General features: G+C 42.5%; 2 protein-coding genes across 2 annotated transcripts; one reads left to right on the top strand and one right to left on the bottom strand.

Moving 5' to 3' along the window:
- Positions 1-949: 949 nt before the first annotated feature.
- On the top strand, positions 950-10794 carry LOC132991864 (uncharacterized protein KIAA2026). The gene is made up of 10 exons (XM_061060808.1): positions 950-1106; positions 1527-2204; positions 2671-2871; positions 2998-4613; positions 4756-4817; positions 4996-5085; positions 5235-5350; positions 5564-5769; positions 5944-7986; positions 8124-10794. Exons 2-10 carry the CDS (start codon positions 1603-1605, stop codon positions 10076-10078), a joined length of 6891 nt encoding a protein of 2296 aa, XP_060916791.1. The 5' UTR covers positions 950-1106; positions 1527-1602; the 3' UTR covers positions 10079-10794.
- Positions 10795-10825: 31 nt separating this feature from the next.
- mlana (melan-A) lies at positions 10826-14014 on the bottom strand. The gene is made up of 5 exons (XM_061060809.1): positions 13587-14014; positions 12453-12548; positions 12183-12279; positions 11847-11954; positions 10826-11145 (listed from the first exon to the last, which is right to left on the bottom strand). Exons 2-5 carry the CDS (start codon positions 12542-12544, stop codon positions 11077-11079), a joined length of 366 nt encoding a protein of 121 aa, XP_060916792.1. The 5' UTR covers positions 12545-12548; positions 13587-14014; the 3' UTR covers positions 10826-11076.
- Positions 14015-14575: the final 561 nt, after the last annotated feature.

Raw genomic sequence — 14575 nt, 5'->3', positions numbered from 1 at the left:
TATCTCTTGCCCTGAAATAAGTTTGTAGAGATGCCAGTTATCTCAAGCAGTGTACAAATACTTCCTGTGCATTGACAAATGATCACAAGCATAACTTTTAATCATAATAAGCACGGGTTTGAGCTTTCTTGGAGCGTATCCTGGTCGAGCTTAGGAATTATCCGACAGGCAAAATAATACCCCTCGCCACAACCTGCATCACATGGTCGACTGGTGACATCTAGTGGTTAAATCAAACAATGCCCAAGACAGTGCAGGGCCTGTATCAGTCAGGACTTACTGCATTTCTTCTGTAGCTTGTTAAGACACTTCAGCGCTTAAGTTATGAATGGGAATTTACGGTTTTGCAGCTGCTTAATTCTTCCTTATGTCGGCTTCGAGCACTGAACATAATGTGTTTCTTGTGTTAGGTAGCTTTCACAAGTTTCGCTTCTTTCTGTGGAAATGGTTGACACAATTAAAACAAGGTAAATAGAACACGGCGAGGTTAACGCGTCAGCATTTAAATACACAGCAACCGAAAACAATAACAACTATTTGGTGTGACACGCGTGAAGCACGTAAAGCTGCGCACATCGGGCGCACGCAGGGTGGAAGTGAAGTGGACGATGGAAAGTAGTATTCAGGCAAGCTAGACGGAAGACTCTGCAAATACCTACAGGGTTCAAACGAAGTCTAAGAGACGGCACACATGCGCCTCTTATGTTAACTTTATTATTTCTTGCGTGTGTCATAAAGTAGCTGTCAACTTGCAGACCTAGCTGGTTAGCTGGATGGTTAGTGATAAATGAACTGTTTTGCATGGTCGGACAATCAGCTAGTGTTCCTCTGGCTAATGCTCACTCGAGCCATCTTGCTGTCACAGACGTGACTCCGTGCGCCGACGACGTGAGATGGTCTGGGTAACTTTTTTATCAGCTGACTATTTATTTTCCTCCAAAAAAAAATTGCAATGGGCAGCGAACGCAGCAATTGCAGGCCCCAAATGAATGGAGACAATAGCGAGCTAATCTAGCTAGCAACCTGTCGTGGCTGCTAAGCTTGCTAAAAAAGCGGTCGTCCCCCTGCCCGGTGCATGTTCTGGAGCTCCACTGACTGAGATCGAGGTACGTTGTTTTTACACGCCGAGCTGGTCAGTTTGTTGTGGTCTTGTGTTTCACGTGATCAAGAGACGCTACGTGAGAAGAGAGCACACTGTAGAGCTCCCAATGCGAAAGCAAAACAAACTTTGTTTACTTATTGTTGCTGCTGCTAGCATCGCTTGCTAATAGCTGACTATAAGCTGGTTAGCCATTGATGCAAGGAAATAAAAAGTTTGCAAATGTCAGAAAGGGGATGAAAAAGGGAAAAATTACGTGTAAGATTAACATTATTGCATTAATGTCAACAAAGACTATGTCAAGTGAATTATTTCTGCAAACTTAGCCATATTATGTATGAACATCTCATATCGCTGATGTTTATTATCTCCATTCTCGATGTAGAACTGCGCAGTAAGCATTGTGTGTTTTCTTTTTTTTTTCTAGTTTTCTGCGACATGTAGCATACCATGACCATCGCCAAACTGTGATTGACAAGACCCAGCAGCCCAGCTCTGACATCATGTCTTCACAATCCAAATGGTTGAAGAACAACAACGCTGATGAAACTGATCTCGCAATAACTGAGGATGCTCTCAGTAATGGCACCTGTGAAGTTGAGACTATGGTAGCGTTACACTGTCCTGGTGACAGTGGAGATGCTACTGTTGAGGTTGACCCTGCACTGAGTAATGACGGCATGTCAGAGTTTTCTAACAGTGACCTCTCTCTGCCCGAGGTCTGCATCTCCACCAACAGTAATAGTTTTGAAGATGATATGAACTACGAAGTCCAGCAAGCGTACAGGATATTCACGGGCTTTCTCCTGGACAAGCACAAAGGCGTCACTAGCCCATTCCTCCATCCTGTTGGTCACCAGGAGGCCCAGCATGGTATCGGGGGAGTCACAGGCAGGGGCCAGGCGCAACTCAAGCAGTCGATGTGCTTGTGGAGGATGGAAGAGAAGTTTGTCAACCAGGAGTATGAAACCGTAACAGAGTTTGTTGCAGACTTCAGGTTGATGCTGGAAAACTGTTATCGCTACCATGGGGTGGACCATTGGATCTCCAAACAGGCTCAAAAGCTGGAAATCATGCTTGAGCAAAAGCTTACGTTGCTGTCCAGGTAATTATTATGCAATTACACAGATATAATGCTCAGCAAACATTAAAAACAATTACATAGCGTTGTACCTGGGCAGTTCGTGTAGCTGGGCAACACATTTTTTGGCAACTTAAGCTCATAAGCATTTAATAGAATAACTATATTATCTGCCTGGATTTCAGTACAGCACCATTTACAGTCTGTAGCACATAAATATTATTTTTTATCATTATATGAATATTCACTGAAATGCAGCATAATCTCACAACTATCATATTTTATATCAAATTATACGAAGTTGAATATGTTAGATACCCGCAAGTCCTTTTTGAGAGCATTTGAAGTTGAACAATTGTGCAGTTGTTCAACTACATCAGTAACTTAGATTGATTGTTGGTTTACTTTTAAACAAACTAACACGTATCATCAAGTAAATTCTTATTCATTGCAAAGCGTCATTCTTTTTTCTCTGTGTCTTTCAAACTAGGGCTCTGCGAGAGAAGACAACCTTGGCAGTGACTTCTAAAGGACGGTTTGGTGTCGAGGAAGAAAGAGGTTCAGGGGGCACTTCCACAAGGCGGAGACTGGCACCTCGTAGCCTGGCTACCATCACTGTCGGTGGGCATGAGTCTCTCATGGTTCAGACCCTAAGGCTAGAAGAGCAACAGAGGGTCAAGGAGGAGAAGAGGTGATTAAGAAGAGAAGCTTCAAATTTGCTGTAGTAAATAGATGTTTAAACTGATTTTATAATATCTTTCAATTTGGTGCAAAAGTAATATTGACATCAATTAAGATATGTTTTCTGACACTTTAGGCAACGTGAGCTTGAGAAAAAAGAAGCAGAGGAAATGTCAGCCAAAGAGGTGGATGAGTGGGAGCAGACTTTACTGGCACAAGCGGCCCTCCAAACTGTGGACACACTTTGGGAACTCCCTGCTATAGGGCACTTCCTCTGCCTTGCTCAGACTGCCCTTAACCTCCCAGAGATTGTATTTTTTGAGCTGGAGCGTTGTTTACTGATGCCTCGCTGCAGCCTCCTCCTGTCCAAAATCATGTCTTCCCTGCTGTCACCATCCCAGCGAAGGGCAACCCTGCACCGCCGGCCTGCCCTGCCTTACCGCCGCTGGGAATCCGAGCTTAGGCAGAAGGTCATGGGCTGGTATCAAGCTGTAGGTGCCTCCCATGACCAGTCTGCTCGGGCTGAGAAACTGGGTCTTTGCCACCAGTTTTTCAGTACACTTGGAGAGGTGAGTCCTTTGACAGAGAAACCCTTTCACTTGCTGCCCTTCTACCAGCGAGTTTGGCTTATGAAGGGGCTGTGTGATCATGTTTATGAGACACAGAAAGATGTGCAGGATGCTTTGCTCTCCCAGCCCATTCATGAATGTAGGGAGTCTATTTTGGGCTATGACAGTAGAGAGAATGCCTATATACATTTTCCACATTTCTGTGGTGCAGACCTGAGGATCTACTGCCAAAGCCCCAGCACACCCCCAACTTTCCCCTTCCCTTCTTTATGGGTCAAAAGAGTTGAAAAAGAGCCTGCAGCAGAGAGTGAAGAATCAGATGGAATGAAGGATGAGGGGGTTAGAAGTAACAGGGGGTGTTATGGAGGCACAATGGACACAGGAGAGTATGGTGATTTTGGAAATGGGAGAGGAGAGCTTCTTGGGCATTTCAAAGGGGAAAATGGAGAAGAAGAGGAAGATAAAAAAAGGTTTAAATCTTGGTCATCGAGGGAGGAAAGGGAGGAGGGCTCTGAATCGGTTTCCTCTGATGTAGACTCTTGTGAAGATCCTAAATTGGATTTAAACACTAACTCCTTATCCCTGTCACACACAAGTCCTATTGGAGGAAGTGGTTTGAAAAATAATATAAAGGAAGAGACTGTAGAGTTGGAGCATCAATCCAAGGGACTTGCATTACAACGGGAGCAGGGCTTCACTTTGGGCTCAGCACGAACCATTAAAGCAGAGACAAAAGAGCCCTGTCTGAGTGTTGGGGAGCACAGTTACACAGGCAGGTCCCCTGCTCGATCAGTGAATGTGGCCTTCGCAAACAAACCAGTGGAGGGACAAAGTCTCACTCAGGGACACCAAAAATCGTCCTGTTTGGACATTTTAAAAAGAAAATCAAGTAATCTTCAATCCGAGGATCACTGTGGGGGAACATCAAGGCAAGCAACACAGTTGTCATCTGAAAGTGCCCAAAACTCAAGTGAAGAGAGGGTGAATGACAAAATCTGGACTAAAAAAAAAAAGCGGAAGAAAACACGAGGGAGGGAACAGCTGCCGAGAGTAAAAGGGGAGCATAAGCAGCTGCAGAATGTGGACAGGATGAGGCTGTCCTCAGCTGAGACTGCCAAGTCTTCAGTGCAGCAAGTTGCCACAACGATCAAAAGAAAGGAGAAGAAGAAAAAACATAAAACAGGTGTGAAAAACATCCCCATTGATGTAAATATAGCAACTTTCTTTCGGTATTGCATTAAGCTCATTTGTAAGTTTGCATTCATATTGGATTTGTTCTTAACTCTTTCTTTGTTTAATGACTATATCTCTTATGCCGTTAAAAGGAAAAAAGGTTGATGCTTCAAAGAAAGTTAAAGATGAACCTTCAGTAGAACCATCATTCAAGGTAATCCAACTAATACTTATACTTATAATGTATACCCATTTAGGAGTTAATTTGTATTGCTGTACTATGTTAACCTTTTGGCTGTACCTTTTGGTTGCTTAAGCCTTTCCATTTTTCTGGCTCTCTTGTTCTCTTCATTGAAATGTTCTCATTCAATCTTTTTTTTTTTCCTCTGTAGTTGGTATGCACAAGTCTTGAGGAGTTGCGAGAGTTAATCAGTAGGACAGAAGATGAGCTTGATGACCTGGAGAGCACCAAAAAGAGATTGGTAGGGCACAATCACAGTTCTGTTATGAAAATTACCACACATCTAAATGCCAAGTGTATAATTAGCTGTTGAAAATGATGAGCTCACATTTTTATTCATTTTGATGTTGGTGACCTAACTTGATCTCCCTTGCATGTTTTAACTCACAGGGTCGGTGGTATTATCGTAGAGAAGCAGTGAAAGACCTCCACAGCACTCTAATCAGACTACTGAATGAGCTTTCTCCTTGGGAACCCAAACTTGTCAAGGCCTACCAAAGGAATCGGTATAGCTCATTAGAAACAGTAGTTGTAATTTGATCAATTACTGGAATGTTTTTTTTTTTTAATCAAAGCTTCGTTCTAATAATCGTTGGTCTTGTGCTGCTAACAGAAACAAAGTATAATGTTCATCATTTCGCAAAGTTTTTTGTATACTCAATCCTTGCTGGATCAGAGACAAACCCTTGCTCTTCTATTTCTGTTTGCTTCTGCATAAGGCTTCGTTTAAAGAAGGAGTTTGATGAATTCAAGAACCACCCGGAGTACAGTAACTTTGTGCGTGAGGAGTGTATTTCGTCATCATCATCATCAGATGATGATGAAGAGAAGGGTTTTGGGAAGGAGGTGGGCTTGCTCTCAGATCAATATAGAAGATCGGAAGAGGAGGACCTGGAACGTGTTCCCAGAGGTCTTTGGAGTGGAGGTAATTTTACTAGATCTAACATTTTAACTTTGATAATTATTATCTGATCAAAATATAAATGTGTTTTTCCCTGATCAAAAAGGCTACAGTGCAGTTAAATTGAATAACTCTGTTGTCATCTTACATATCAGAAAAATTGAAGTAATTATTTGTTATTTGTTTTAATGTTCCCAGCAAGCACCAGAGCGTTTTTGTCTGAGTCGTCTGGAGAAAGAACAGTCATACACCAACTAAAACAGCCTCTGGACTCAACAGACAGTTTGCTGCCAAAAGTTCATACAGGCATCAGTAATATTACATCTGCCCAGGACTCTTGCCAACCATTAAGATCCAAACTGGCCCCATCTAACCAATCAGGGGACTCTGCATCGGCAGCAAGGCTTCCAGCCCAGGCTTCACTATCACCCAAACCCCCCATCCTTCACCCCACCACTGGACTACCTAAGGGCTACACGCCCATTCCTACCCTGTTGGCTAAGAGTGTGGGAAACAAAGTGACCTTAATGAAACACCCTACTGATTGCCCAGGGGTCACCAATTTAGACAGACAGAGAAAAGAGTCAATGGTGTGCCCACCTACCTCTACAGTGACAACAACACAACTTTTAAAAGCACAAAGTTCTCCAGCCAGTGTCAAGCAGAACTTCCATCCAACGCAGGCACAAGGAGCCCAGCAGACAGAAGTAGTAAGACACACAGGGATGGCCATAGTGACGGCAGCTCTTCCTAAATCATCACAGGCCAACACAACACAGACTGCACCAAAAAGTCCAGTCCAAGTAATTTACAAGGTACCTGAGAAGCTGGGTCAACTTATACAGAAAGATGGTTGCAGCAGCCCAGTCAAGATCTCTGTTCATCCTGTCATGGACCACAACACTGGGGAGAAGATCATGCAGAAAGTAGTGATTCTACCTTCTAACCTCCTCATTAAAAACATTGCAGATAAGGCATCTTCTTTAGATCATCAACAGTGTAAGGGCATTCAGGTCCCAGTTTCTAAAGTTGCTGGCCCCTTATGTATGTCCACTAATGTGCCTGGTTTTACCATTCCTGAAAACAGAATCCCTGTTCAGCAAGTGGCTCCCCTTAAAGATGCCAAGACAGTGAGGACCCCTTCTCCCTCTGTTTCCCCTAATCTGCAACAAGGGGCCCCAAATACAGCAGGATTTAACCGGGCACAAGTCTGCAACGCTCATGCCAGCACAACTCATGTTATCCCGCCAAAGCCCTCAACCAACATAACTCCTTCTAGTGCAGGTTCCCCCGAACCTATGAAATCTACAGTCCCCAAACAGGAGCTTAGAACTGTGTGTATCCGTGACTCTCAGTCCATCCTGGTAACAACTAGAGGAGGCAACACAGGCATTGTCAAAGTTCAGGCATCCTCAAACAAAAATGCACCTGGTTATTTGCCCTCAACTCCAGTGATCACCATCTCACCTCAGTTTAAAGCCTTTCTTGTTTCCAAGACAGCACAGACTCCTTTCACCGCTCCTTCTCAGACTTCATCTTGCACTGTCCCAGCAGTGACAAGTGTATCTTGGGGGCAACCTCAGATGCAAGCTCCTTCAGTATTAAAGTCCCCTTCCTCTGTCACACCTCCCATGTTCACTGCAGTAACAGACAGCCTTCCTGTCATGGGTCCAGGAAGCCAGTCTGCAGGCACTACTGTTGCTCCAGTTCAAGGCTCCAACACCACAGTTGGTTCCGCAGTTTCAACACAGATGAATCAGCGAGTGCTAGTCGCTGCTGCTGGTTCTCATATTCAAACTTCATTAGTAAAAAACACTGTTGTTCCATCGCTGCACAGTTCTTTGATACCCCAAGGTCTCACTCAGGGCGAGTTCACCAGCAAGACTGGTGTGAAGAGGCCAAGCACGGATGAGAGATCCCAAGCAACTAAATTCATTTTAGTAACTCCCCCTACTTCAGCTGCATCAAATATGGCCTTGTCTACAGGTACACTCTCTTCCACAAAGCCCATTCCTACTTCAAGAGTCATGTTCATCAATCAGCCTGCTGTAACCACAACACCATCCATCACATCCGCGGGAAGCATTCAAAAGAAGGGGACAGCAACAGGTGCTAGTGGACAGCTGATGACCACTTCTTTATCAAGTCACACACTAAAAATGGGTTTAAGCCCTGGAAAGCCTGTTGGTGGGGTCAGCTCTGAAGCGTTGTCCAAAGTGAAAAATATCACTCTGCCTTCAGGTGGGTTTCTTGGTATGGTTGACTGGTTCTCTTGTGTTTAATCAGTCTATAAATTTAGCATGAATGGGACATTCTGTTTTTTATTTTTGCGATGAATGTTATGTTTTAGAATTAACTATTTTCCTATTACTCTCCAGGTTTTCAAATTCAGTTAACAGGGAAGACAACAGCCCTTGGACATATGATAGGTGCCCTATCAAGTTCTCCCTTACCTGCGTCTGTCTCATTTCCAAGCTGTCCAACAGCAAGCAACACCGGACTGGACCCTGTCACAAGTTTGAACACCATCACAAGCTGTTCTGCCCAGCTTGCGTCTTACACTTCCTCGTCCACCAGCACAAAGCTCCAAGTTTTACCATCATTCCCCCAGTCGAGCTCTTCCACATCTACTTCTACTGCTGCCACACTGCCTGCAAGAAACGTGATCAACAAAGACCTTGGTATGTTTCAAAATATAATGTCCGGCAACTCTCCTGGTCAGGTAACCACTACTGTGCAGAGTAGCCCAGCCCAAACCTCCAATGTCATCCATCAGCCCTCAACGCCTGCAATTGGTAAAGAATCTCTCTCATCTTCCCCTGACCATAAAACCCAAGCAACTCTCTCCCTGGCAACGACAACCAATATCCCAATCGCCACCTCTGCTACAGACACAATCCAGCAGAGGATAGTCATCAAAACATCTACGCCCCTTGCAGCAGGAACACAGATCCTCCTCAACAATGCACGTTTTGTAGTCCCTCCCCAGGGATTGGGTCCAGGCAGCCATGTCCTTATCATCTCTAGCTCTTTGCCTCAACAAGTGCCTACTGCCAGTGCTACCAGCTTTGCAGCATCAGTACCTCCACAAGGGGTGAGCCATGTCCCTCTAGCTCATCAAGCACCTGTTTTACTGCAGTCCCCTGCTAAGCTACCTGGTGTGCCAGCTTTAAGTTCTCCTTTTGTAGCATGCACACCCGCTGTTGGTCCATCATTGCCAGCAACAACTTCCAATGTCATCCCTGTCCAACTTAAAAGTCAAGGATTAACATTGTTACAAAGTAAAACCAATGTAGTGTCTGCTCTTCCTAGGATGCCAGCTATGCAGGCTGGTAACCTTGCATCGCCTCCAGTGGGTACACCCACTCTGATCTCATCTCCACAAAGGTTAGTCAGTGTACCAGCCCTAGTTTCCCCAGTGGTAACCAGTGCCTCTGTTCTTGGCTCTGCACTGGCTACTATCAGGTTATCTACTGGAACACCAGTGAGAGCTGAATGTTCATCCACCAGTGCGCATACTGTAGCACCCACCTTTGCCAGATTGTCAGCACCTCTATCATCCTTCTCTCTTTTACCCAGCTCAACAGCTGTTCCCCTGACCAGCTCGGTCATAACAGTGCCCACAAGACACTCATCCGCTGCAGGCACACCAGCTTTGCATTCTTCTGTTCCTGCCCAGAAGATGGTTTCAGTGTCAACCCCAGGCCTAGGCATACTGCCCCAGCACACAATTGGAATTGCTGCATCCTCCACTGCTCAAACACAGGCTTTGGCTCATACAGGGCTGGGAAACGCGTCAATCAAAAAGACAGTTCCTGCAGGAATGCAACCGGTGCATGCTGGCATTCGCACACAGGTTTTGCCAACAGTGGCTGTCCCACCAATTGTTAGTGCAGTGTCCAGGATGCAGACACTGCCCATTGCTACAGTTCCACCAATTGGAAGCACTGTCAGCACCTTTGAAACACTGCCTGGTGTGAACGCACCTTCTTCAAGCACCACTGTAATAATCAGTCCACCTCAAACAATCTATTCACTGAAGACAAACAACAACATCCACCCACCTGCCATTCTGACCAATCAAGCCCTTGTAAAGAACTCTCTGCAGACCTCATCACTGGGTATGCATACCGGTGTATCATCAAAGCTACTGATTAGTCCTGATGGGGCCGTTTTAAATACAGTTCAGGGCCAGGTCAATCCAGCAGAGCTGACCACCTGCCCCAATCCACTGGATGCACTAGTAGTTTCCCCCAACAGTTCCACTGGAGCACTCCACACACATGATTCCTCTTTACAGCCTTCCCAGGCTGACAGAAAGTGCACCAATTAACTGAGACTGTGCCAGGTATGTGAGAACTCAAACACCACTTTCCATTGTCTAGTTGTTGCATAGCTCATAACCACTGCTTGTAGTACTCCTATTTAAAGAACTGCCTTCCTGCTGTAGTTTGACTCACAGGATACTGGAGATCATACCCTGGTTAAAGCATCTCATAGGTGAACTGTATGCTCAAGCTGACATTCTAGAAATGTATACTCTGTTTTTTCTTTCAAGTGAAAACTGTTGAGGTTGCTATCTGATGAATGTTTTAGATTCTCGACTTTCCTTTTTTTTTTACTTGATGGCCAGTAAAGACAACTGTTAAAAATGCAGTAGAACAGGAGTATAGATAAATTAAATTGAAGCTTTTAAATAATTTTCAGTACAAGTAGATACTGCTTCAAGGAGTTAGACTTTGGATACTATTCATTGGTACAACTTGCTCTGCATTATCTGTCAGCCTGAACAATACAACTGTCTATATTCAGATTCTGTCATATGGTCCTTTGTTAAAGTGCTTGAAAACTACATTTTAGTTTTTTGGAAGTATAAATAAACGAATAGATGAATTTGTACTACATGTTCAGGCCCATATAAAATGTTTTGAAGTCACATTTATTTATTTTTACCATATAGATTTTTCAAAAGTATTTACTAGGTACATTTTCATTGAACAAATGTGGACATTACTGCATGGAAATAAACAATGCGACTGTCCCCAACAATTGAGTTTGAACTGCTTCCTTGTACAGAGACTCCAGTGAAATCATGTTTTATTGCTTAGTGAAACATCCTACTATATATACATTGTGCTCATTCATTTGAATAATTTTACAAAGTGAGGGATACAATACTTTCTGTTATTGGTATATTTAGCTACAAAGCATAGGAAACCATAATGAAAGTGGCATCAGATTATATACCATCAGACAATAGATGAAATTTAAGAGTTTGTTCTCCAGTATTTTTCCATCTTCCGATATTTGTCAGTCTTCTGCAGAAGTCCTTCAGGGGGTATAGGGTGGAGGCAGCGGCACTGAAGAAACCTTTTCATAGGCTGGAGGAGCATTAGGAATCTGAGGAAAAGTGAACAAGAACAACTAAATAAACCAGAGGTATGTTTTGAGGAAAATCCCATTGATAGTGTCATAATGTCTGCATAACCTCTTTTATATTTAAAGTTTATATTGTAATGTTTGTACAGTATGTTGCCTTTTCTGCTGGTTTCCTGACACTGGGTATGAACTGTTTTTCTGTGTACTTCTGGTCCCAAAGTTCTTGCAGCACAGTTTACATGATTTCATCTGTTTTAGAACTCAGGTGACTGCTGAAATAAAAAGGATGGGAATTGTTTAAGGGCGTTTTGCGACTGCAACTTCCTCTCACATGAGAGGGTGCTGATCTGGTTCATCTCCCTTGACTTTTCTGCAGTCTTGGATACAAATACCTTCCTGGGTAATGAAACAGTTTAATACCCTCCCCTAGTCTGGTGACACAATAATCTCTTCTTCAGGCATCCATTACATCAGCTTCACGTGCTCCACAATGTGTTCAGAGTTTTGAGGCTCTGTACTAAGTACCCCCCTGTAATGAACTTTAGGTTGTACAGCCTCTGGCCTATAGTTAACTTTTGGGGGTATGAAAGTATTGAAATGGGTATATCAAAAACAATTACTCCCAATGTTTCTTGCTGTGGAATCTATTATATGTTCCTGACATTATATACTTTGACTTGAGGAGAGGTGGATTCAATGGAAGGCAATCATGGGATCCTCACCGGAGGTTGGAAGCTGCCAAAGTTTGTTAGAGCCATCTTGTTTTCTGCAGAAGGTCCTGCCTCTGAGAATTGAACTCCTGTGAATCCTGGTGACCCCGATCTAGGGGTCTTCAGAGGAGAGAAGCAAAAATGAGTACAGGGTGATATATGGGTGTAAAAACAACAAAACATTAGTAAAATGGTAGAAAACTTAAATAAATGGTGTATGAAGATTTGGATGTTTGAAGTAAGGAATTGAGTCAAAACATTCATACTTACATTAAATAGTTAAAAACAAATCACCCACTAAGTACAAAATGTGAAAGGTAACACAAATATTATGTATGATTGTCTCACCCTGATGATTTTGTATCCACTTCTTTTCTTAAAGTACCAGCAGCCCAGGATGAGGAGAGCTGCAATGATGACCACCAGCAGAACGATGCCCACTGCCCTGTTTAGAACAGCACAATTAAAAAAAAAAGACATTAGGTTGAGATAATGGCTTTATTATAGCAATGTTTTACTGTTTTGTTGAAGAAAGATCAGTAACACGGGTCAAAACAACTGCAAAAAGGTCAACAAAAAGAGGTATCTCCAATGTGTTGATCCCCGAGAAACACATACTCCTCAGCTCTGACATGTTCTCCTCGTCTGCTGCTGGCAAAATAAATGTTGAAGTCTCCACGAGGCATCCCGTGTGTATGATTACACCGCATGAAGCTGAAAGTCAACAGAAAATCACTTAATCGCTTAATCACACTTGACTAAGTACACTGTTGTAACACAATGAATTTCTAAAACTGTTCCAAATTCTTAATGTCATTGAATTTAGAAATAGTCTTAATAATAATTCAAACCATAATGTGTAACACCAGCCTGCTGTTTGAGCATTATAAGACTATATCCAAAATAACAATAGGCATTTATCTAACAGTTGCAGGCCTTTATATAGTTATCAGCAACCAAATGTTGGACATAATCAGTCAAGACACAATTAACAAGCATGAATCTCTTCATTAATTGTTAATTAGTTGTCATTTAGAGTCCATTTTCATTAGTTATTTTTGTCCAGAGTTATGCTCAGACTTGAGTGACAAAATGTCCCATAGCCCATGTAATTTGCTGTAATAGTTGCATCCACTCAATAGGTCACAGCAATATAGGGACTTGCAGCATTGCACATGCAGATAAAAGATTTAAATGTCTGGTTTGTTTTTTTTTAAATCCAAAATAAAAGTGCACTGCCAAATTCAATGATCACCACGCTGGTGGTTTTTCACTCGCTTCTCTTTGTGTTGGTTGATGCTCTACAACGGGCTCTTAAAGCTGGATTAGAAAAAGAAAAAATATGTTCATTAAAAAGAAAATGCAGTTTTTGTTTGTTTCTTGTTTTGTTTACTCTCTTTAAGGTTGCAGAAAAGATGCAACATACCAAGTGTGAGTACATCGAATTATCAGGTAATAGTATAGATTAAAAACTATTTGAATATAATCCAATCGCTTGTTGATCTCTTCTTCATAGCAATGCCAGTGCTGGAAGATTAAAGCATTACCTGTTGCAAAATAGGCTATTATTTGACGGCAGATTACTGCAGCATCTTCTCTTGATCCGGTAAAAACGTGGTGTGTCTAACTAATTTTACAGTAATTTTAGTGTATAGGCTCAATAGTTTGCATAATGCAAACTATTCTAGAAGACACGTGCGCTACAACTGGGCAACAAATAAATGAGTATGACGAATCAAAGCATCATCTTACCAAATTAGATAATTAGATTGAAGAATACAGTTCCTCTGGTTGGGATGCCTTCTCACATAGGCTGGGTCCTTAGAGCTCTGTGTTACTTCAATCCTCAAATACCTTTCCTCAGTCTGCCGGCGAGCAGAGAGGGGCAGAAAACCCTCATGACCGTCACGGGTTAGAGGCTCATGGTTAAACCCATTGAAGCAGAGTAATTCCCGTGAAACCCCGCGGTCCTGAACGCAACATCATTAGCCACTCGTGAACGTACAGGCGTCAGCTGCTGTGTGCTTTTGTGTGAGCATGTCTGTGTGTTTGGTATTGTGTCCACAAATACCCTAATCATATGCTAATCTAACAGCTACACTTAACTATAGTTTAAAGCCCTACTTACGCCTTCAACTGTTTAAAAAATGAAAGCTATAGGCCTATATGCTGTGAAAATGTTTAATAGTCATACCATGAGCTATAGAAAACCACTGTGCAATAGACTCGTATTGAGCCATATTAACTTAATTATTTTTAAGTAGCCCACCATCTTTTGTTGGTACACAAAAACAAAATGAAAAAGAATTTTATTTTTTGGAACCAAGCACTTTGTTTTTTTTGTCAAAGCACTGTTTTGGTTGCTGGTATAGGCTACATGCACAACTATCAGCAATTAAGTAGGCTAATGGAGAGCACAAAAAGTGAAGTGAAACTTTAGAACAATTGGAGGCTCTGGTGGTCTAATTTCTTGGAATTAAGTTTTTCAGGTTAATGTTAAGGCTGGCAAATACTTATAAACTGATAAGTGCTAAAGAATGAAAACTTGTACCTTGTTCCAGAGGAGAGAGGGAATCCCAGATTACTTTAAAAATATATATTATCTCAGTATAGAAGGTGCCCTGAAGGCATCTCTTTAGTTTCACATAGACTATGTTAATGCTCACATGGCACCATATGCTTTTGATGATTCTCTTGATGAAGTGCATCATCTGACTCATGTTGAATTTCATGTGTTTCTC

This window comes from Labrus mixtus, chromosome 17 (assembly GCF_963584025.1).
Source record: "Labrus mixtus chromosome 17, fLabMix1.1, whole genome shotgun sequence".
In the NCBI taxonomy this organism is placed as follows: Eukaryota; Metazoa; Chordata; class Actinopteri; order Labriformes; family Labridae; genus Labrus; species Labrus mixtus.
The sequence above is the reverse complement of the archived record's forward strand: the minus strand, read 5'-3'. Positions and strand labels throughout refer to the sequence as shown.

What these genes read in the sequence shown, in the direction of transcription:
- LOC132991864 (XM_061060808.1), top strand. Translation starts at nt 1,603, where the DNA reads ATGTCTTCACAATCCAAATGGTTGAAGAACAACAACGCTGATGAAACT. An exon ending in AAGCTTACGTTGCTGTCCAG is followed by an intron (nt 2,205 to 2,670) that starts GTAATTATTATG and finishes CTTTCAAACTAG; the next exon opens with GGCTCTGCGAGAGAAGACAA. An exon ending in AAGGCCTACCAAAGGAATCG is followed by an intron (nt 5,351 to 5,563) that starts GTATAGCTCATT and finishes CTTCTGCATAAG; the next exon opens with GCTTCGTTTAAAGAAGGAGT.
- mlana (XM_061060809.1), bottom strand. Translation starts at nt 12,544, where the DNA reads ATGCGGTGTAATCATACACACGGGATGCCTCGTGGAGACTTCAACATT. An exon ending in GAACATGTCAGAGCTGAGGA is followed by an intron (nt 12,280 to 12,452) that starts GTATGTGTTTCT and finishes TGTTCTAAACAG; the next exon opens with GGCAGTGGGCATCGTTCTGC. An exon ending in TTGGCAGCTTCCAACCTCCG is followed by an intron (nt 11,146 to 11,846) that starts GTGAGGATCCCA and finishes ACTTTTCCTCAG; the next exon opens with ATTCCTAATGCTCCTCCAGC.